Here is a 20481-nt window from a genome sequence, read left to right as displayed (position 1 = left end):
AAAAAAAAAATTTAAAATAATATGTAAATTAAGGAATGTGCCCTGTTTCTTTATTTTTTCACCAAACTGTTACTTTCTTCTACCAAGAACACCAAAAACAGTTTTCTGTAGCTTCTAGGTATCAAATTTCACAGCTATCACTGCTGCCATGCCCTGCCTTTTTTGGTATGTGTCCATAAGTGAATATATGTGATAGCTAGTCTAAGACCTTGAAATTAGGCATCTGCAATTCCCAAAATAAGTGTCACTTAGTCTTGGTTTATACTTTCTTACCTGAAAGCTGTCACCATAGATTAGAATAAAATTTATAAATAATTTACCCCTATCCAATTTATCACTTTGATTTCCGTTTGCCTTGATCAAAAATAACATGGATAGTTCTCTCTCCCTTTCAGCCCACCTTTGTGTATTCTCTCTGTCAAAAGATAACAGGTTTTAAACCTAGTCTAGTCTAAGGCAGGTTTACCAACAAAGTAGGAAAACAGAAATTGTGTTATATATGTAATTCACATACTGTCAATAGCATTGCAGCTAGATCTTATTTATTGCCCTATCTCTTTTATGATATTATGGTAATCTGAAATTTTGTGGAATATTTTTAATACATTTACAAGTGTGAGAACAGTTCTTACTGTGATTCAGAATTTCTGACATCTAACAAAGTACACTGTCAATCATTGAGATTTATAGAGAATTTCTCTTAAAATTTTGTCCACCCATAATCTAGGGTGTTTTCTTAGCAATGATTTGGTTTTTGGGAGGCTTCCATACTAGATGAGTCTATATAAAATAAGAAAACTTGGTATTTGCCAAGTAGTGTAGGCTTACAGGGTATCAGTATAAAAATACTCTGCACCAGTTTTTTATGTCCTTCGTCAAAGCATTACTTAGCAGACTTATGATGACAACCTCCTACAGTTTGAGTTATTCTTACTAATATTTCAGGCTCTGTGTCTAGAGTTGGTTGTGAAAGGAGCCATATCTCTATGTAGTTAAGATAGCAAGTAATTCATCAACTCATCCATCCCTACTTAAAATTACTGACAGTGAAAATAAAAGGTCACTCAGTTGTCCTTTATATGGAGTTTTTTATTTGACATTTTTTAATTTTTGTTTTAATCATTGGGACTTGTTTTACTGGGTAGGGGGAGGAAAGCAACTGCTCTACCTCTAACATTCAGTAGACATTACTCCTTGTGGACACAATCATATAATAAGTTATTAATTTCCTGGGATACCTAACTGGAAATGACTAAAATGGCAGCTGTAAATTCACTTAGATCACTAAAATGAATGACAGGTCTTATCACCAGCTCCTGTTTTATAATCAAATTGACACAGCATGCACTTAGATACACGCTACGCTGCCTCACATGCTAAGAAGACAACTTATGTATTTAGCAGTACCTGGATACATAAAAGCAGTTCTATTTGTATTTCTGTTATCCAGTTGTATATAAGGAACTTTATTTCAAAACTAGAATCCAAATGTCTTTATGGCAAATACTTCTCTTTATTTAACCCAGCTACACAGATGCATGTCTCATGTACTAAATAGATTTGTAATTTTCAGAACTATCCTTGTTTTAAATGACCCATTCTGTGGTTTGTAGGACTGGGGGATTTCCAAACCTGCGTGAATCCATTACTGTTGGTTCCTCAAGGTATGACCATAACATTCTTAGCTACAAAATCATTTCCTACATCCTTATTCAGGTTACCTGCTATCACAAACAAACAGATAATTCTTTTCCTTTTCGTAAATCCAACTAAGCTCAACCTTTAAAATAATCTTTTTCAGTTTTGATCTTCCTTCTCTCAAAGGCTACTTAAAAATGTCAGAGACTAGAAACTAAAATGTATTTGTGGCCATTGTATATGCCAACCACAAATTACCTTTGGGAGTTGTCATACATATGTTTCAAGATACACCAGCCTCTGAGCTATTCAGTAGCATACAGATGCTCTTAGTAAGAAAGCAAAAACTCTTCTCACACTTTTATAATGACAGAATAAACAGTAATAAATCACTATAAGTGATTTAACATGATGTACTTTCAGATGTCACAATGAATTATGAATTCCTTTTCCTATGCTTATGTAGTTTTAGTTCTGTATGTAGAAGCTTCTGGTTCTGAAAGGCTTTCTTGACTTGGTTAAGTGCTGTGGAGATTTTTGGTTGGCTGCTTCTCTATCTGTGTTCATCCCAGCCAACTGGTGCATGAGAATTTTGGGAGGTTTATGTGCACACTTAATTGACTGCTAGAATTTTCTTCGAGAGTAAATAGAAACACAAATTTTATCAAATTACTGAACTTTTCATCATATGCTCTTTCATCTGTCTTACCAGTTCTTTCCAACTAGAATCTGCTTTTGTCTTTCAACTGTGAAGAATGGCAAACATGCAACAATGAAACAGCTAAACTGGGCAGAAGTGTAAAACATTGAAGGAGACAGTTTGCCAGAAAACTGGTGGCTGCAGTTTCAGTTTCATTTACACATTCCTTAGACAGTTTAATTTACTTAAACTATAATAATGATGAAGACTCAATAAAAGAATTGCTACTTAATGTTCAGTTGCAGATATTAATACAAGGAGCTAGTGATGGGAAAAGGGGCTATTTTGTCTAACCGTATTTGTCCGAGGCTTTATCAGATGTCATATCCATAATGTAGACTTGTTTTTTTCCATTTAAAGTGCCTGTGACACTGAAAATGTCTGGGTTATACTTGCTGCAGAAGACTTTCCCCCACCCCTAAATTTAAATACTCATCAACCAATTTGTGTGCAAAATGAAAAGTGTGTTAGAAAAAATTTATTTTATAAACTGATCTTGAGTAGGAGTTTACAACATCAAAGCAGGAAGCTTTCGTCATACTTAAAATCTTAAGCAATGCTTTGTTTAACATGATCTACTAAAGTGTTTACCAAGACTTTTCCTCAGGTTGTTGCAGAAACTTACGAAAGGGCTCAGTTTGAAATGAAACAGTACCAAACAATCCAATTTTCCTCATCCAGTCCCTTCCTCTGATCTCTCCATCTACCCCAACATCTGTTTAAATTAGTTGTATTAGGAAGTCTGTTGCTTAGTATCTAAGTAAACCAAATAATGTTTGAACTGCTTCATAGAAAAGCATGCTGAAAAGATTTCACTGTTTAATTTTTGCACTCCAAATCTAAAAATACATATACAATTTGCTGAAAGTTAAAGGAATTAAATTAGTCAATTTACAGTAAAAAAAAATTACCAAACCAGTCAAAGTGCTTTGGTAAATGTTCAAAGTCAAAGTGCTTTGTGTTTCATTATAAAGAATATTGTATATGCAGAAAAAAGTGGAAAGCTTACTTTTGTTTACCAGCACCATATAACATTCAAAAGAAATAACTTAAAGCACCTTTACAAAGTTACAGATTATTAATATTTTGTTTTGTGAAGCTAGATGTGTTGCTGATTGTAAATAAATGCTTTGTAAGGGTATATCTCAAAAGACTGGTGAATTATTTAATGGATATCTTTCAGGAATTCTATTTCTTGTCAACACTCATTAGCTTTCTCAATGAATCCCAGCCTGGGAAGTAGCTGAGAGCTGGAAGTCAGTCCTAATGCACTTTTTGTGACTTTGCTGTGCTAAAAGAAGTAGTAGCAAGGCACTGTAGTAACACAAGGAACTCAGGGATATTGGCTTAGGAGATACCACTTTTACAGAAAATGTCTTTGCCAAAGGATTGGAAAGGAAAAGCTTTTTCTTCTAATCAAGGTGAAATTACTACTGTTTGTTTCTTTTTGAGATTTATAAAGGAAGGAAGTAGTGAATACCCTGTTCAGGACAGAATTTTTGACAAGATACTGTGGTACAGGTGAAACTTTTTGAATGGGTAGAAAAACTTGGAAATTTATCAGAGACTCATGATCAGGGTTTTAGAAAGATTCCTGCTTTCAGCAGTGTCTTTGAGTATATCAGCCAGAAAGTAGCAGTAAACACAGTGGGGATTAGAATTATTTGTTATACTGAAAGGTAAGAGCACTGACATGGAAGAAAAGATATAATCCAGAAAGATTAAAAGTAAAATTTAGCACTTTGCACTAATACCTGTTTCTTTCTAGGAGTCATTTTGAAGAATAATTGGTCATTACCAACTGAACTTGAATCGTTCTCACCATACTACTGCTAACACAGGGCATGTATTTTAATTTATGTGCAAAGATGCTACCTGAAGACAAGGGCCAAAGTGGCCCTTCAACTGAGGCCTTGTCAGACCAGAGCAGAAAGGTTTTTCCCATGGTCATGGATGCTGTGTTGGAAAAACAGTATGGTTCAAGTGGGTGGGCCAAGACAACATCAAGAATTATCAGAGATTCAGAAAACTGTGTTCTGCTAAAGAAGATTGAAGAACACTGGGGTTTTAAGTTCAGGCAGAAGGGAAAAATTTATCCAGTGATCATCTGAGAAAAAGAACAGTCTTCTCCAAGTTGAATGACTTAAAATTACAGTAAGGACAATTAGACATAAAGCATACTTTTCTAAACATTAAGGTAGCTGAGGAAAGTGTGGAATATGTGAATGGGGGTTTTGAAGAATGAGTTAGATGAGCCTCTGCTCATCTGATAAGGATGTAGCTGCAATGTTTTGCTCCCAGCTGAGAACAGAGTGGACTAGAGCTGATATTTCAAGGTATGTCCAGATTCCTCTTCTGTCTGGCACACAGGTGTCTTTTCTCTTACAAAAACATATGTTCACAATACTTTAAAATGCCACCTTTTTCTTATGTGCTAACCAAATTACAATTTGACTGCAAGTTGGCTGTTAGTAATAAAGAAAACATTTACTAGCATCAAGAGCTGGAAGAAAGAGTCCTGCATGGCTTACTGACAATTGGTGATATGGGAACTCTGGGTCCAGAAATGTCCTGAAATAGAAGCTCCCCCCCACCCTTTTTTTTTTTTTTTTTTTAATTAGCTCATTGCAGCAATGATTATATGCTAGCTATATGAAAAGGAAGGTTGAAGGATCAGAATGCTAAAAATGTAATTACTAACACTTTATCATCTCTGAAGTTTTATAAACGAAAATAAAGCTTACTACTTATAAATACCCAATTAGATTGCAAATGTCCTATGCCTTTTTTTTAGAATGGGTCTATACATGATTATTAAGGAAATAAATACATGCTACATTCGGAAATTCTTGTAAATAAATAGTTAATTTACCATTCTGCAAGTATGAAGATAAACTCTTAGAGTAAACAAAGGCTTGGGGAATTGTTTGAAGAATGGGGTTTTGTGAGTTTGGGTTTGGTTTTTTTTCCTTGTTTTACACCAAATTCAGTATTTATCATAACATTCGAGAAATATACTTAATCCAAAAGGAATATATAGTGTGATATGATGTTTATTGCAAAAGTGTGCAATGAAATAGGTAATGGTAGCAATTGATGAGCTGGCTAGGGAGGAGGGATTACAACACAGCCTTGTATTGAGGTACACAGCTGACAATCAGCACTCTCAAGGAAACAATGGATGTTTTCTTTATCTCTGCTGATACTTTAAGAGAATATTAATTGCAAAGAGTTAGTTTTAAGATTTACCATTTCCTAATGACATAGCTGAATCACAAGATGATCCTATATGACCTGTTCCTTCATATCTCCCTTTTCTCCTATAAATACAATGATCTTTTCTGAGTGTCAACTTATTGAATAATGTGGTATTAAGAAAGGAAATGAAAACAGTTGTTGTAAGCAAACAGAACAGTATTCAGTCATTAATACATCCAGAGTATTTTCTGTTTCTTCTTATTTGTGTCTTTCTGTCCTGACCATGTCTTGATGTCACATGAAACTGTTTGTAGATGCAGAGCTTCCAATCTGATGGATAGCAGCTATTCCCTAGTAAGTTTTCTTCTCCAATTATATTTATATCTTTATTCTTACTCTTCATAGATGCCAGAATTTCAGAAGAAGACTGTCCATATTAAGGACCCAGCAAGAGTAGAGGAGATTATTTGTGGCCTCATCAAAGGTGGAGCTGCCAAACTTCAGGTAAAGGTGTAACCAGTTTGGAATAAAAGCAACTGTGGGATTGTTATTCTATGCCAAAAAAAAATAATAATATCTATATATATGTAATAGAATTCAACCTTGAAGAAATCTCCAAAACTTAGACATGTTAACTCCTTTAATAGCCCTTGTTGATTCAACTGTAATTCCGCCAGACACTAGTTAAGTAAATGACATAAGCATAGAAGCTTAGTAATTTCAGGAAATATTATCACCAAGGGAATGAGAAAAAAGGTTTGGTTAGAAAGAATGTTACTCTTCTGGGATATGCTGGCTTCCATGACAATGGCTCAATAGAATAGGGAGGCTTCTGTGACACACATGCTACTCAGCTGCCACTGTTATTGATCGTTCAGAATTTCTAGCCATTCTTTATTTTGTTCCTCCATGTTGTAAGACAGTTTTGCTTTTTCTTTCCTTAAATAGATTATTACAGATTTTGATATGACATTAAGTAGATTTTCCTACAATGGAAAAAGATGTCCAACTTGTCATAGTGAGTACTTTTTTTTTTTTAAATACAGATTGATTTGTTCGGTCCTTTTAGTTTTTCCTATATTTTATATATTTTAATTTTCTATTCAATTTATTTCATAATGAGATTTTATATTGACTTGTTACCTAATCTGTACATTTTACTGACTGACAAAGTATTCTAGTGACTGTGTTTTTATGTGTGTATATATATATATATTAATCAAAACTTGTGTGATTTAAATCAGATAAATTGCCATTCACAATTAAAGCATTAAGTTTTGAACTCTCAGATGTTAGTGGCTAAAGATGGTAGGGTTGACTTTTGTTTTTCAAGAGCCCATCATAGTTCTGACACCTGCAAGAACCAGATAGTGAAGTCCTTAGAATTCTTGGCAATTTTATCGTTATGCTATAGTCTTTTGGAACAAACAAGGAGAAGTAGGAACTCTAAAACATACAGGATGCCTCAGGATTATTTTGGAAAAAATTGAATCTCAAGAAACAGATTCAAAAGCTTGTAACTGACCTTGTAATTCAGAGATGAAGGGAAGGGCATCTTTACACTTATGAAGATAGATGTGCTTTTTGCTGGTTGCTGGTAAGAAAAGTTCTGAGGAAGCATATTGGTGTGTCACCAGATATTGTCATCTGTGCCATTTACAGTGTTGTAGAGCAAAGTAAAAGAAATGTACCATCTTGTTTAACTCTCTTTTTTTCACCCCTTTCCCAGACATCATTGATAACTCTAAGATCATCACAGATGAATGTCGGAAAAAGGTAAACAAAAAACCTACAAGCATTTGGTTTGTTGTACAGACATCTGTCATTATTCCCTGACGAGAATGTTATTTTGATTGCTTAGACGAAATACCAATGTATTTTATGAAATACTTTAAACATCTGATGGGTTTTTTTCCCCTTCAGTTATTGCAGCTGAAAGAAACCTACTATGCCATTGAAATTGATCCAGCTCTCACCATTGAAGAGAAATACCCATATATGGTAGAATGGTAAGAGACACCTTCTATTTTCAGATTGTACTGAGATTAGATTTAGTAAGTTTTTAAAAGCAAATTAATGACAGTACTTAGCTCTTAGCACATTAATGGAATTATCTCTTAAAGTTTTGTAGAACTGGTTTTATTTTGCTCTTAACCTGAATAAGCAAGAATTAACCATACAGGATTCTTTTCAGCACAGAATTTAATGAAAGGCGAACCTTAGTAAGCAGCATTCAACCCATTTTTGTTTATGTTCTAGGTACCATAAATCTCATGCACTACTCATTGAACAAGGCTTACAGAAGGACAAGTTTGCAGAAATTGTAAGGGAATCCGATGTTATGCTGAAGTAAGTTCCTTTTGATTTGAATTATATCAATCTGTTTCAGAGCATTTTCTATAGATTCTTCGTGAGTGTTGGGGGGAGGAGAAAAAAAGAAAAGGGAAATTTAAAAAAACCACACATGTTCCCGAGAATATGACACCTTAATCTTGGACCACATTGAGTTCTTCATGCTCCCACTTAATTGGTGGGCTGTATCTAAATGCAGACAGTAATGTCACGATATAAAGCAGATATCTGGAACTTTCTTTAGTCCCTACAAGCTTAATTTCTGTAGACTTTCATCCTCTTTAAATTGTACTGGTGATCCTTTTTGTTATAAGAGCAATGTAAAGTTTAACCTAATCCATTTGAGAAACACTTGAGGAACGTGTTTCATATATTGTATTAAATATTGTTCTTCCTCTATGGCTGAAGGCAAGTTTAAAAGACAGCAAAATCCTTGTTCAAATTGTACATTCTCTTTGAAATCCCTCTAAAACTGTAAATTTTGGAATACTGAAACAGAATGTTAGAACTTAAATTGTAGAAATATTTGTTTATAACACTGAGTGAATCCTTGTTTTTTTGTACAACAGACGAGCACCCAATCTCTGCCTAAGTTCATGTTGATTGAATCTTCATCCACAAGCTAAAATTATTTCCAGAACTTTCACAATACTTTTTTAAAATGCAAAATTCTACCAATCTATGTCTGTATGGAGAAAGCATGTAGAGATAATACTATTTGTTCCTGGAATACTATACATAGGGTACTGAATACTAAAAAACTATCAGGAGAGAACAACAATAAATGTTGTCAAGATTAAAAAACAAAATTTGTTCTATAATGTAATGACCCTATAGAAAGTCACATATTTAAGCAACAAAGATTGAAAGGAGATGTATAGCCTGATAGTAGCTAGAGTGAGTTCTGCTAGCTTCTTGCTTGTTCTGCTTAGGGAGGGGCAAGTGTTTTTAAATCTTTAAAACATGATTAGATGTTTTGGGGGGAAAAATCATATAGACCAAGACTAAACAGCTTGATGCAGCAGTTTCTTGTAAACTTGTGTTTGTGTTTGTAAGAAACACATTGTGTTAGGTTGGTGATTCGTGCTGACCTGAAAAGGTGAAGCAAAATAATTAGTAAAGTGCTCAGGAAATATTAATTCTTTTCCAACGATAATGTGATTGTCTCATAAAAACTCAGACTTTTCTTAGCTTTCTTTATTTGATATTTGATTTGTATTTGCATTCTGTGTTGCAGAGAAGGGTATGAGAACTTCTTTGATAAACTCAGTGAACATAATATTCCTGTGTTCATATTTTCTGCTGGGATTGGCGACATTCTTGAGGAAGTAATCCACCAGGCTGGGGTCTACCATTCTAATGTCAAAGTGGTTTCCAATTTCATGGATTTTGATGAAAATGTACGTATGGGATAACACATTCTTATCAAACATGTCCGATAAATACCACACTGTTTGTGGTATTTAGTAGCTATTTATACACACTACAAGACAGATATATAGAGAGAGACATAGATATATACACTCCTCCAAGCAGGGAGAATCAATGTCTGCCTGCTCTTGACTGTGCTGTCACACAGCCTTGACGTTACTCTAAACTAACTGATCTTGTTCATCATCACAGATTATGTAGCTCAATCTTGGCTCAACAGTAATATCACCTCTTTCATTCTAGGTTCTGTCCTGCCTGAATGGAACCAGAAATAACTTCAGTGTTGCTTTTTTCAATAGGGAATATTAAAAGGATTTAAAGGAGAATTGATTCACGTTTACAACAAACATGATGGTGCCTTGAAGAACACAGAGTATTTCAAACAGCTAAAAGACAACAGCAATATCATACTGCTGGGTGATTCTCAAGGAGACTTGAGTATGGCAGATGGAGTAGCAAATGTTGAGCACATTCTTAAGATTGGCTATCTCAATGATAAAGTAAGTAGCCTTACATAACCTTGTAAGCTTTGAATGAAACACTCAGAGATAGAAACAAGTTTGTTATAATATACCATATTCAGATATCAAACCAAGTGTTTAGCCTATATTTGGGTTGAAATTTCAAACATTTTTCATGGATTTTTCAGAGCCACAAATATATATATTGCCTTGGTTTATATACAAAACTTCTTCCAAACAGGTGTTTCCTAGAGAAGCAAAATTCAGAGGTTATAAAAATTAATTCTCTTAAATTCCTGTGGCTCCTCCTCCTTTCAGTACTGAATTGATAATTGAGAAAAATTATAATCTTTAAATTTACAAATCCAGGCAGTCTCTCCTCTCTTCTTTTTACTTTTTGGTGTTTTTAAGTGACAGTCAACTGATTATTTGCTAAGTTATAATGAATATCCATTTGCACTGAGGAGGAAGAAAAGTTCAGTTTTATATTTCTCCCTGCCCTTCCAGAAATAGTTCTTCTTTCAGTATCTCTATGTGTGAGATTCTGGAATAAACATGAGGTATTATATCCTGGAATGCACTTTAGGTCAGGCCACTCCTACTCTGTCCTCCTGTGGAATTCACTTGTAGGAGTGATACATTATTTGCATGGCTTATTCCTAGAATTTGGTGGAAAGGCTGGGCAATATTTTAATGACAAAAATGCCTTAAATAATTAATTCTATAACTAAGGGGGTCTTTCTCTTCATCCCTTTTGCAATTAGGTAGATGAGCTTTTGGAAAAATACATGGACTCTTATGATATTGTCTTGGTGAAAGATGAATCCCTGGAAGTTGCCAACTCCATTCTACAGAAAATCCTGTAAATTGCAGTCTCAAGTCACTCCATTCCTTTCAGGAGGCAACTGGACTGAAGAGCACACATGTGCTGTCTTAGTTGTGTTTATTACTCATTTATGGAACTGTTTGATTTAATTTAAAACTTTTATCTTCATTTTGGTATTATGGAATATATATGGTATCAATTGTCAACTACAAGCTCCTTTTACTGCTGTTACACTGTTCTTTATTGTCTCATACTCCTGTTATAACGAGATCTAAATTGGATTTATAGATGTGATAAACTGCTGCTGATGGGATACTGTGGTTCACTGTCCTTTTTAATCAGGCATTTCAGAGGAGCATTTTAGAAAACGTGGCTATTTTGTAAAATTGAAGGTGTAAATGCTCTGTAAAGAGAGTGTGCATTTGTTGCCTTTTCAAAGACATTTCAGTCTCAGCTGTACTTTGAAGGATCTTACTTATATGCTACATAATTTCACACAAGTTTTTCATACATACATTTTTCTTCAGTAAAAATGCTTTTATTCACCCAATTCAGGCAAAGTGTTTCTTCTTCATATTTTTGCATCACTGCAAAACATTCTCTATTCTTACTGTTCCTTTATCCTCTGTGAAAGGTGAAGGATATTTTAACACGGTGTGTCTGAGAGAAAATTTCTCATCTTTGTAACAACAGATAGTTTCACAAGCTGATAGTCCTCAGCCTGCCTGCAATGAGCAGGGGCGTCCTCAACTAGGCCAGGCTGCTCAGAGCCCTGTTCAACCTGACCTTGGATGTTTCCAGGGATGGGGCATCTACCACCTCTCTGGGCACTCTGTGCCAGTTTCACAACCCTCACCACAGAAAAACTCTCCGGAAAGTATTTCCCCTGTACTGAACACACTATAGCACCTCTCAGCATCATGTACAGAGTGATACAGCTTAATACAGCCACAATTTCGGAAGCTTGCTCGGATATGTTGCAGGATAAGTTAAAGATGATGTTGTGACCCTGCTCCTGTGAGGTCTTGGCTGTACTAAATCTATTCATTAATAAAAGAGAGCAAATTATACAACTCCCCTAATGTGCAATATAATCATTGTTCCCTTTTGCTTTCTTTTATACAGAGCAGAAACTGTGCCATCTTCCGTTCCCTGAGGAATTGTATTGAAAATGTGGGAGAGCTTAGATCCGCATTCTCTTCCACCAGAATTAATACACATCTCAAGAAATGGCCTCTTTCCTTACAGCCTGTTGTCTGTTATTAAAATTCTGACTTGGTATCACAGACACATTTTTTCTGAATCAGCAGCTTTACATCTGTTATTACCCCTGCTAGAACTTTTCCAAGAAGGGAAGAGAGAAGGTAGTTTCCATCCCCCACCCTCACATCCTCTGCAGTAAAATGAAACTAAATCATCCCTGTGTTTTGAATGCAGGGCAGAGGCTCAATGCACAGTCTGAGGTAGTGTGAGCATCCTTTCACAAATCGCACAGCACATGCTGTGCCATCAGGGAACTGCTGAGCACAGGGACCTTTTAGAAATTCCAGCCTGCACCTGAACAGACTGAGTGTTTGAGGGATGATGTCCTTGTACAAAACCTACAGTCATGCAATCCCTAGGCCTGACACAGGGGCAGCCAGGAGGACAGAGGTGGAAGCCTTGAGAAGAAAACCAGTAGGACAACCAAGGTGAGGATCTTGAGCATAGTGCCTTGGCTGCTTTCCATTCTAGAGGCATGACTCGGGTGTCAGCAGCAAACTGGAAGAGCTGAAAGCACCCTGGCAGTGCCAGGGACAGGAGGAGATGGGAGCAACAGCTGCTAAGAGCCTGTCAGCCAAAGCCAAAATATGGGGAGAGCTTGAAGGCAGCAGTGATAGCTGCTGAGTCAGCGGACACAGGGACTGGGTGTGAAGTTTGGCCCAGTCCCTGTGGCCTCTCTGCCTGTCTCCTCCATTTCCCTGGGGCAGGAAGGAGGGCAAGATGGTCATGGCAAAACTGAGAAAGGGAGCAGCCTTCCTACAGCCTCCCATGTGCCTGCACTGCAGCTTCAGCAGCGTGGGCAGGATAAGCAGGGCTATGCTACATGTCATTCCTCACAGGCATCAGCATGAGCTGCCCACCCAGTGAATTGGTCTGCACTGCCCAGGCACAACAAGGATTTGGGAAATGCTGCAGCTTTTCCAAGGGAGCTCAGTAGACACAATTTCTTTAACAGTTTACATTTGGGGTTTTAGGCACCTGCAGAATTTACATTAGCTGGGTTAATGTTCCAGTTTGGGGGAGGGTGGGGGGAGTAGGGTTAGTGAATCTTGGGTTTAGAGCTCTTTTAGACATGTAATCATGCTGGCTCTTTTGCCATAGCTGCCAAACAAAAGTCCAAAAGGCAAAGGCCTTCTGAAAAACATCAAGGTGTTTGGATGCACTGCTTACTCAACCAGCCTCTAGTTGCAGGAGTCTAATTACCAGGCATTACTCCCAAAGTTGACACTGGGACAAAGTTTTCCATTTACAGGCAGTTTATCTTTGGAATACAGATAACAGCTAAAATTTAGAGAATGTGAGGTGTAGCTGATAGTCAGAGCTTCACAGCACAAGATGTGTCAGCAACACTCTCTGGCATCCTGACTACAAGTGTAATGGATTTCCCTGAGTATCCCAGCACCCATGAAAAGGAGGGGGACAGTTCTGGTCTCTCTGTGCAGTGTTTCTGATAAGGGAAAAGTGTCCATGTTTTCATCAAACTTGCCTCAGGATACACATTGACTCATTGATCCTCTCTCCAGAATTTTTCCTCAGCCTCACTCAGCAGGTGAGCACGCCACCACTGCTTCAGCACAATGAAGATCTTGTTCAACTCACAATTAAAAAAAAAAAAAACAACAAATAAACAAAACCACATAGAAAAGCACATGCAGAGCAATATAGAAAAGGACTAGGAAGCATCTTTAAAAACAGTTACCAAAACAGATCTCCAACTACATCTGAATTACAGAAATTAGTGCTCAGCTTTCCTAGAACCTCCCGATATCAGAAGGCAATGAGATGCCTTTCCAACTACATGGACATCTAAAACTGGTAGAGGATTTCAGATGCAACCACCATCTTTCAAGCATTATGTAAGGAAAATTTTCCAATCTCACCTCCAAGCAGGTGGACAATGAATGTTCAGTCACCAAATGTTCAGTCCATAATGACAATCACTTAAAGAAAAGGATTCTTGCCCTTCCACAAAGATGCAGGTAAGTTAAGATCTCCAGCACACTTTTCTCCTGTCATTAAATTCTGTTAGTCTCAGAACCTGTGTTAAAGATCTGCTAGAGCAGTAAACCTCTTCTAGGACTTGAAAGCAATTAAACCACATTGCAGTTACTTGACAGAACAAGGGGTTCCTCTATGCCAAATAATTTACTTCTTAAAATACCATTCATACAGCTTTATAGAAAAACAGTTACTTATGCAATCAACCTGAACCAGGAGGGCAGACTTTAAAAACCTGCATTGTGCTGTACAGATTATCATTGTCTGTTCATCATCTCATACATCCCACTGCCAACCATAACTCTTGCTTATGAATTACTAAAGGGAAAACACAAGATGCATTTTTAAATATCCTCCTCCCCTTTATCAAAATCCCATTGTTTTACCACTAGATTGTTGGCTAGAAATTAGAACTTGTATTATCAGCTGCCTCTCCAAAACCATGAACAAAATTAATTGCAAACAAAATTAACTCTACAGCTACAGGTTAAGCCATCCTTCTCCAGCTAGTCTAATTCTTGGAATTACTATCAAGATTCTCCTTTAAGAAAGAAATATTGTGAGTAGTATGTTTTTCTAAATAAAATTTCTAACTAGAAACATTTTGCAACTCTAAAAATGTATTTATTATTTAGCTTGGAAAGAAAGATACGCATTTCCCAGATCATTTTCCCATAGCCAAAGGAGTATATCTAAAGTTAAAAGAAAGGAATAAACAAAATTAAGTGAATGTTACTATTTTTTCTTCCTCTACTCACAATATCTGTTCTGTCTGTAGTAGATGTCCAAGGTTAAGTATTTGGGACCTTTATTTAGCTGAAAATGAATCCTCCTCTTAGCGGGTGTTGCAGCCAGCTCAAATGTCCTCTCACTGTCAAACACTCATAGCGCTGAACTGAGCTAAAAACTTGCACCCCATACTAGCTAAATATATAATTTTTAAGTTTAAAGGAAAATCCAAATATTTTTTTCACAAAGAAAAACATAATATTCAAGTTCAACAACTGCAAATTCTGATTTAAGTATGATGTCTGTTATACATGGACATGGATGGAATTACACAGCAAAAAGTATTGCTATCCAATTAGGACACAAAAATCACACAGAAATAAAATATTCATAAATACCTGGGTTTTTCTGGGTTCGCACCCATGTTCCTTTTCCACTGTGCCCCTGACAATTCAGTCACCAATTGCCAACCCTGGCTTGCCAGCAACTTCCTTTCCTAACAGCAGTCAGCTGCCAGCTCTGAGAATAGCACCTGGCTGTTTCATGAGAGGAGTAGAAACAGCCCGAGTTCTGGAGAGCCCATCATTAGCTAAGCCCAGTTACATCTGGCTCCTAATGACTTATCATCTATTTTTATAAAGAGATCTCAGTTAAGTATGGTAAAAAACTATCTAGATACTAATTCTATAAATAAATAAATCCAAAATAGAGAGATTCTGTGGATAATTCTAAATAGGTAAGTTCTAAATATTAGGAGACAGTAGATGCTAATAGATAAATTCTACATAGGCAAATTCTAAATACTAACAATAAAATGCTAATAAATAGATGAATTCTAAATAGAGAGCTAGCTTAATTCTAAATAGCTATTTTATCCTGCTTTGACATAGAAAATATCTCCCTCTCCCAGCCCACACCAGCACAATTTCACTTCCCAGCCAGCTCCCCCTACCCCCAGGCCCTGGTGTGGTGAACAGGCAAGGCAGACTGCCCTCACTTTTAGGGGCTGCCAGACCCTGAGAAGCAATAGGTGGAGGATTCAACCTAAGTGCAACCCTTTGCTGAGGAAGGTGGCCCCGAGCCTTCCTGCAAGGAAGATGCCAATAGCTGCCAAAAGGAAAAGGACTGGGTCTATCTTAGTCATCAGAAATTCTGGATTTTAAACAGTTTAGCCTAATACAGCCAGGCAGACCTGGTCTCTGCCAGGTCTGGGCAATGCCCTGTATAAACATCATTATTTTATAGCAAGTTTTTCCATATATTCTTTGATTTGCCCCAAAGTTGCATTCTGATTTCCAAAATGGCAACCTGTGGGCTTGGAGGGATGAGGGCAACAAAAACTTCCTCTTGAAGGAAAAATGTGAGAAAGGAAAAACATCTTTAGATGGATCATGAGCCATGCGTGCCAAGTCCTAAGGAGCAACGGCATGAGAATTTCAGATGTACTTACCCTAGACAGAGGCACTGGTGAAGTCATCTCTGCTATCCCATCACTGACAAACACTTCCAAAAAAAATCCAGCACAGCAATTTTTGGGATCACCAACTGATGGCAGTTCAGTGCTGCTTTTTCTCCTGCATCTGCCCTGGAGGACAATTCTGTTATCCTGATTTACCAAGAACTCTTCAGCTCACCTCCTGGGATTGATCTGGAATGTTCCACCATGCAGAAAGAAAGTTCATTCACTAAAGTTTTCTCAGACAAAACAATTCAGGATGACACAGAATGGGTTGGGTTAGAAGGCACCTTAAAGATCATTTTGTTCCATTCCCCCCAAATGGAGGGGGGATATCCACAAGACAGACTTGGTCTTTTGGGGGTACATATGAGAACAGAGTAAAGAACTGTTTCCACATCGATTTCTGCTTCTGGTAGTACTCCAATCACAACTTGCTTCCCACTCCTTCTCTCAGCTTTGTCAGCACACAGAAGGGATCTGCATCTGAGCCACAGCAAAAAGTGAGCAACCTGCTTCCAAGTAAAGCAAAAGGGAAAAAACAGTCTGCTGAGAGAGCTGCCTTCACAAGATGGTAAGGAGCCATTCTGGACCCAAACTTCGGAATGGAAGTGCCTGTCCCTGATATCCGCAACTTTTATATCTGGTATAAAATCATCCATTATCATAGTTTAAAATATTTTTCCTGAACATTAATAGCAGTGTTGAACATACTCAGGGTAAGCCTGCTGCGTACAAGAGAAGAGAGCTGCAGGAAGGGTATTTGCTTCAACTCACAGTCCCAACACACCAAAACTCCAGGGGTAAAAAACAACAAAGTTTAAAAGTAATAGTTGATCAACATTTTATTTAACAAAAAGATCAGTTATCCAACATTTAATGGTATCAAACTCAAAAAAATATTTCACTGCCCTTTTTGTAAGAACTTCATTAAAAACCAATACAAAATGTTTTCATCCAACTGAAATACAAATTTTTAGAAAGAGCATCTCAGGGAGCTTACATCCCACATGTACAGATCAAGGAAAGCAAGAAACTAGACACAAAGCTTATAATGGAAACACAACTCCCTTCCCACTCCTCTTTGACAGTGTCTCACTCTATGTGTTTGTGCTCTTTGCATGCTGTGTACTGAGGGGGATCCCACGGCCTTACAGAAAATGGGTCTGTTTCATGTATTTAGTACTGAGCAGCTCTGCTGCTTTTGTCGAGCTAACGGGTGACTGTCTCAAGTCACAGAATCTGAGCAGCACTCCCAGGGCTGACTTTGTGTTGAGGGCTGGGCCAGAATGTTAGCACACACAAACAGATGGGCCTGTTTCTTGATTCTATCACTGCCTGTCTGTTTGTTTGCCAGTGCAGACTGCTCTGCTGCTTAAACTCCAAGCACTTACTTCTTTATCAATTCCCAAACAGGAGACAGAAGCCCAATGCAAAATCCACTGTGTCCAGTATTTATGACAGCATCTGGACCCTGTACGTTACTATTTAATGTCTAACAAAACTATAAATAAGGTTGCAAATAGAAAGGTTTTGGAATGACTGATGGGAACACTTGCCAGCAAGACTCAAGGATACTAATTCAACACAGTACAAATGGTAGGAAACTTTTATTCCATGAGGTAAAAACCCAACACATACACAGTATCAGTTCTAGGTCTGTTTAATTTAAGTCACAGCTTATGTAAATTCTGCAATGGCACAGTCATGTTCTGCAATTTGCAAATCAGATTTTCTGCTGGCAAAATCCATATGAGTTTGTTCAGTTACTGGGAAGAGTGCTCATGCCTTCTGAAAGGAGCTGGAAACAACAGCTGACAATTTTTATGGGTTATTGTTATGGGGAATATTTTGATTCATTTTCCTACACAAATATTTCTGATACAGAAGCTTTTTTAAAACTCTTTTAAAAGCACTTGGTAGGTTTTCTCTCTACCATCCACCCAACTGACCGTGTATTGTTCAATGAGAACTTTGGATCTTTAGCATAAAAGCAGACCCCACATACACATGTGGTTCATGGCACCACATACAGCAGGACACTCCTTACCTGTCTATACATCCCACCTCGAGGCACTTAACACTTTTTCCAGATATATCTAACAATTCCAACTGAAAATCTCTTCCTATTTTAACAGCCTACCCACACCCAGGCAAAGGCAGACACAGGCTATCTGAGGGCTCTCCTTCCAAAGCCACGCTTGCCAAAACTCCTTCTGGTACACATGTTTGAACAGTAGGTCAGCTCAGGATTCCTTTTTTTTTTTTCCTTATCTTTACAGTTCATCGTGCTCCTCTTTGGCCTCTTGATCTTTCAACTTGAATTCTTCAGCGGTAACTTTACCATTTCCATCCCGGTCTTGATTGGTGAACATATTTTTAACAATCTTTTCAAAATCAAAGCCAGGAGCTAATTTTCCTTTGCCAGTATCAACTTGAGTTTGGATGTACTCTGAAAACTAAGAGGGGAAAACAGCTCACAGTGAAAACGACATATGAAAATGAAGAGTATCCAGCATTTTACTACTTTTTAAGGGTATGTAGGGCACTGTTACTACCCTATGAAGTTTACCACTCAAACTGGACTAATGAGAACAGACACATGAGGTTAAATCAGTGTTTGTGGAGCTCAGCAGGGATTTCCTCACTCATTCCAGTGTGTTTTGGACACATAACAAGAAAACTTCTTTTTCATAATTTAGGAGGAAGGGCTGGACAGCTGGACATAGGAGCAGCTCTATTCAGCTGGAGGGCAGTAATTTTGCATTGTGATACATGAAGCTCACACTGTAAAACAGAAACTCACCTGCATCTTAGGGGGAGCAACACACAAGAATGATTGCTGATCTGGACAGCAACAGCCTCCCTCTACCTCTTTCTCTAAACCAGTAAAAGCTTTTTTCTTCTCTGCAAGGACAGGTGTGGAGGTAAACATAAGAGAGAAGATGGAGATGGAAGGAAAACAAAGAGGTGGAAGAGAGTGATAGGAAAAGGGAAAATAAGAATTCTGTTTTACTATATAAAGTTTTTAAATCCTCAGAGGCACTTCATGGTGCTCCACAGGGCCACAGCCTGCCCTGTGAGCACCCCAGGGAGAAAAGAAGGGACAAAGAAGAAGGGACAAAACAGAAGGATAGAGAAAGGTGACAAAGAAGACTTCAGAAGAGAATAAAAAAATAGAATTTGAGTTAAAAGAAAAGGCACAGGAAAATCTTGCAGAGGTTTATGTTATCAGAGGTGGTACGGCAAAAGCAAGTGGCTTTCAACTGGGACACCCACTGGCATTCTCACAGTGCAGATTTTAAAAGCAAGCAAGGGGAAGAACTTGACTGCACAGCACACAATTCACATGTGTAAGGAATGCCACTGGCATTGCCAGGCTCCAGAAAAAATTAGACAGTTCCTGGATGCACTGCTGCAGGCTCAGCTTTGGCTCAAGAATTCACCACAAACTGCCAATTAACACTGAGACAGACACCAAGAAGGCTGATACAGCAAAGGAATGCTGGATACCAACCCTGCCTCTTACGCTTATGTCCTAAGGATTTGCTGCTGACAAAGAAAACCACAACAAGTAAATGATTTTATGCAGTATGGCCATTCTTACAGTCCTTTTTTAACACTAAAGCTGAATAGCCATGTTTGAGCTGACAGCCTGCCTTCTGGTTGCCTTGATGACAAACACCATTCCAGAAGAAGAAGAGAAGAAAATGAGGAAAAACTCTATCCTTCAACATTAGCATTGTCAGTGGTAGAAGAAACCAATGCAGATGTTTTCATTGTGTCAGCTTACCTCCTCCAAGAGAACTTCTCCATCATGATTCTGGTCTATTTCTTCAAAAAGGTTGGGAGAGACTTCCCCATTCCATACAAACATGTATCCCTCAGGCAAGCCAGACACCAATTCCAGCAGTTCGATGTCAAAAACTAATACAGCGCTTCCAGGCACTTCTCCTTCTGTCACAACAAATGGCAAAGAGGGTTATTTATCCTCACTTACATTGAAGGGGATATTTCCTTTTAATCCACAATTAAATTTATCTTCCTGCTCCAAAAGGCTCTTCTCTAGTGTGATCCCTAGCCCATCAAATCTTCCTGATCACTTCACCAAGGGTAACCATAAAAGGAACTTTTCATAAAAAAACTTGAGGCACTGGAACAGATTGCCCAGAGATGTTGTGGATACCCCATTCCTAGGAATGATCAAGGCCAGGTTGGGATGAGGCCCTGAGCAATCTGTTCTAGTGGAAGGTGTCTCTGCCCATGGCAGGGGGGTTGGAACTAGCTGATCTTTAAGGTCCCTTCCAATCCAAACCATTCTATAATTCCATGATTCTAACTGCATCCATGTTTTTAATTTTAAAAACTGAACTTGTGGAAATAATCCATTTTCTTTTATCTCTCCAATACACTGTGTATCAGCGTACTC

The 20481-nt window shown here is 37.7% G+C and overlaps 2 protein-coding genes across 13 annotated transcripts in view; one reads left to right on the top strand and one right to left on the bottom strand.

The window, feature by feature from the left end:
• Positions 1-11905, top strand: part of NT5C3A (5'-nucleotidase, cytosolic IIIA) — a 28196-nt gene extending 16291 nt beyond the window's left edge. For 2 of the 8 annotated variants that reach the window (XM_058833790.1, XM_058833789.1), the window contains exons 3-10: positions 5942-6040; positions 6485-6554; positions 7266-7312; positions 7460-7545; positions 7796-7885; positions 9126-9288; positions 9619-9819; positions 11732-11902. In XM_058833790.1, coding sequence (XP_058689773.1) covers positions 5942-6040; positions 6485-6554; positions 7266-7312; positions 7460-7545; positions 7796-7885; positions 9126-9288; positions 9619-9819; positions 11732-11872 — 897 coding nt within the window. In that variant the 3' untranslated portion in view covers positions 11873-11902. Of the gene's footprint in view, positions 1-1613; positions 1665-5941; positions 6041-6484; positions 6555-7265; positions 7313-7459; positions 7546-7795; positions 7886-9125; positions 9289-9618; positions 9820-10544; positions 11157-11731 lie in introns of those variants that run through there. The other 6 variants (XM_058833792.1, XM_058833787.1, XM_058833786.1 and 3 more) reach the window with 6 other exon arrangements.
• Positions 1-20481, bottom strand: part of FKBP9 (FKBP prolyl isomerase 9) — a 46172-nt gene that overhangs the window by 11353 nt on the left and 14338 nt on the right. The window contains exons 9-11 of one of the 5 annotated variants that reach the window (XR_009277065.1): positions 19846-20009; positions 18859-18959; positions 18377-18511 (exon numbers count right to left, since the gene is read on the bottom strand). The exons of 2 other annotated variants lie outside the window; for them this stretch is intronic. Coding sequence is in view for 2 of the 3 variants with exons in the window: in XM_058833782.1 (XP_058689765.1) it covers positions 18329-18511; positions 19846-20009 (347 nt within the window). In the remaining variant the exon portion in view is untranslated. Of the gene's footprint in view, positions 1-16871; positions 18512-18858; positions 18960-19845; positions 20010-20481 lie in introns of those variants that run through there. 2 more of the 5 variants (XM_058833782.1, XM_058833783.1) reach the window with 2 other exon arrangements.

This window comes from Poecile atricapillus, chromosome 2, assembly GCF_030490865.1.
Source record: "Poecile atricapillus isolate bPoeAtr1 chromosome 2, bPoeAtr1.hap1, whole genome shotgun sequence".
NCBI classification, from domain to species: Eukaryota; Metazoa; Chordata; class Aves; order Passeriformes; family Paridae; genus Poecile; species Poecile atricapillus.
The sequence above is the reverse complement of the archived record's forward strand: the minus strand, read 5'-3'. Positions and strand labels throughout refer to the sequence as shown.